This window comes from Aspergillus thermomutatus (genome assembly GCF_002237265.1).
Source record: "Aspergillus thermomutatus strain HMR AF 39 chromosome Unknown NODE_406, whole genome shotgun sequence".
NCBI lineage: Eukaryota > Fungi > Ascomycota > Eurotiomycetes > Eurotiales > Aspergillaceae > Aspergillus > Aspergillus thermomutatus.
The window spans coordinates 15117-17537 of NW_020798456.1; the positions used below are offsets into that span (position 1 = coordinate 15117).

General features: G+C 47.3%; 1 protein-coding gene across 1 annotated transcript; it reads left to right on the forward strand.

The window, feature by feature from the left end:
* Window positions 1–1209: 1209 nt before the first annotated feature.
* CDV56_102562 (uncharacterized protein) lies at window positions 1210–2172 on the forward strand (the record flags this gene model as incomplete). Its single annotated transcript, XM_026756181.1, has 1 exon — window positions 1210–2172. The coding sequence occupies one exon, from the start codon at window positions 1210–1212 to the stop codon at window positions 2170–2172; it is 963 nt and encodes a 320-aa protein (XP_026609831.1).
* Window positions 2173–2421: the final 249 nt, after the last annotated feature.

Consider the following 2421-nt stretch of genomic DNA (forward strand, 5'->3'; position numbering starts at 1 on the left):
TTTCCAACCCTGCCCTAAGCGTTCCTTTTTTATTTCCTCCTTGAATTTCCATCCAATGAAAATCCAATTCCTGGTAACCTTTCATGGGTCTGATCATCCCCACCAGTGGTAAGGTATTCAGCATTTCCTTCTCCACCACCACGGCGGCATCATGGCCACCACCACTACCATGGGCCCAACAAGTCCAGAGGGTCCAGAAATCAAGCCGCCAGACATCTCTTCTGAAAAGGCGGTGGAGGATATACTCCGTAGACGAGAAAGAAAGGAAATAAATGAAATGAATTCATTAATATTAATCCTTGGGAATGATGAGTGGAGCCGCCGAGCTAAGGCCATGCCCATGCCTCTGAATCATCCATCCCTACCACTACGGACGACGGAGTACGGAGAACCAGCCTGCCTCCTCCGTTCCTTAGCCGTCTTGCTTGTTCCATTCTTTCCCCTGTGAGACTAGGACTAACTGCCTAGTCACTAGACCTATTTTGTTAGTGTCAACGTTGTGTCATCTCACTATTGAAGATGTGTCCGCCAATAGTATCAACTATCAACCTTTGGATCGTGGAGCTGGGGCGGACGGTAGATCGGAAATGTCCATGTCAGCATGTAAGTTGATGCCACGAGTAACGAGTGAGTATCCATCACAAAAAGTAATTATTTTTTTTCGATATTTTATTTTCATACTATATACTAATAAAAAATCACTTTTCTCTTCAATCTATTTTTCTAAAAAGGGTAACTAATTTGATGCTATGGGGACACTGAAGATCTCTGGACTAACCTGCTGTCTACCACTTGCTGGTACCTTGCCTTTTAACGCCCTGTGACCCCTTGTGTCATCTTTATATGATGAGTCTCGATCTCTGACCTTATTATTGTGCATCTTGCTGCAGTCATCCATGGATTTCAGTCCACCTCCTATCCGTCATATAACTCTACGCTCTACACACCTTGTCCACCTCTCGCCTCCATCTATCTGATACTCTCACCATCTCACCAATGGCCGACTGCTGGCAACCACAAGCCTCCGTAGCAGGTCCCTACTGGATTTCCCCAGAAAACCAGCCATGTTTCCGTACATCGACGTTTCGTGACTTGATGTACACTTTCCCCAGACCAAAGCACACTAGTCGGGTGATGAAACCCCGGAGTGCTGGAAACAGTCCTTCCTCTGCTGCCAAGCGAAGGACAACCACGTCGCACACTTCACCAATGTACCGGCACCTCCCGCAGCAGGGTTATCAGGTTCAGCTCGAAGCTGCTCTTGCGGCGTCAGGCACCCGCAGAACACGACAACCGCGACCAATGAGTTGGCACCCGGCATCACTGCGCTCGATGGGATATTCCACCTCCCAGTACTTACCGGCCACCACTATGTCTGGAAACCTTGCTGTCACGGGTCTATGCGCCTCGTCATCTAACACGGTTCCTGTTACCTATGGAGGCGAGGGCATTCTCCCTGCGTATCCCACCTCAGATGCTGCGATGTTTTCATCTTTGTCCGGCATGGAAGATCCGACAACGATGCAGCAACAATACCTCTTGCAGATGAACGGCTCGCAGGTCGAGCCAGTCACTTGGGACTCCGGTGCGTCTAGCTTCTCCGGGATGGCTCCGCCCATATCTGAAGGCTGGTCCTTCGATATGATGTCCATGAACAGCAGTATTCCTTCGGCAGACGTTGCGGGGTCGAATTACGAGAGCGCGCCGTCTTCTGGACCTCCAACGCCCAATTTTCTCCCCATTCAGCAGTTCGATGAGCCGGATGCGGTTGAGGAGAAGCCGGAGGACGAGCTTGTTGGGATGGGCCTGTACAGCCATCCTGACGCATCGCTAAATGGTTCCTTGACTGGATTAAGCGGCAAGGGCTTGAAGCTGGAGGAGACTTTTACACCATCGCCGGACGACGAGACCGAGAATCAGGATGCTGACGGAGAGGATGATGACCTGCAAGAGACCGCGGAGAAGCAAGCCGGCGACAGTCTCGATGTTCGTCAACCGCAACTAGGGCCTCAGACACATGACCAGCCCGTGAAATCAGCACAGAATATGCTTAACAAGTCATTCTTTTTCGACGATGATGGCGGACTAGACCAAGATGGCGGGGTAGTTCCCCAGCAATTCTTCAGTCTGGAGAGTCGGCCATGCTTGAATTACGCATATGGGTGGATATGAATTGGAATTTGTTTCTTTGTTTCTTTGCCTTTTTTTTTTTTTTTTTTTTTTTTTTTTTTTTTTTTTTTTTTTTTTTTTTTTATATACTTTTTTTTTTTTTTTTTTTTTTTTTTTTTTTTTGTTTTTGGTGGGGTTTTTTTTTTTTTTTTTGGGAGATAATTTTTGAGGTGGTTACACACTGGAATGAAAATAATAATGTTTTTTTTATAATAACTTCTAGACACCCAGACCTAGGAGAAACAACTTATG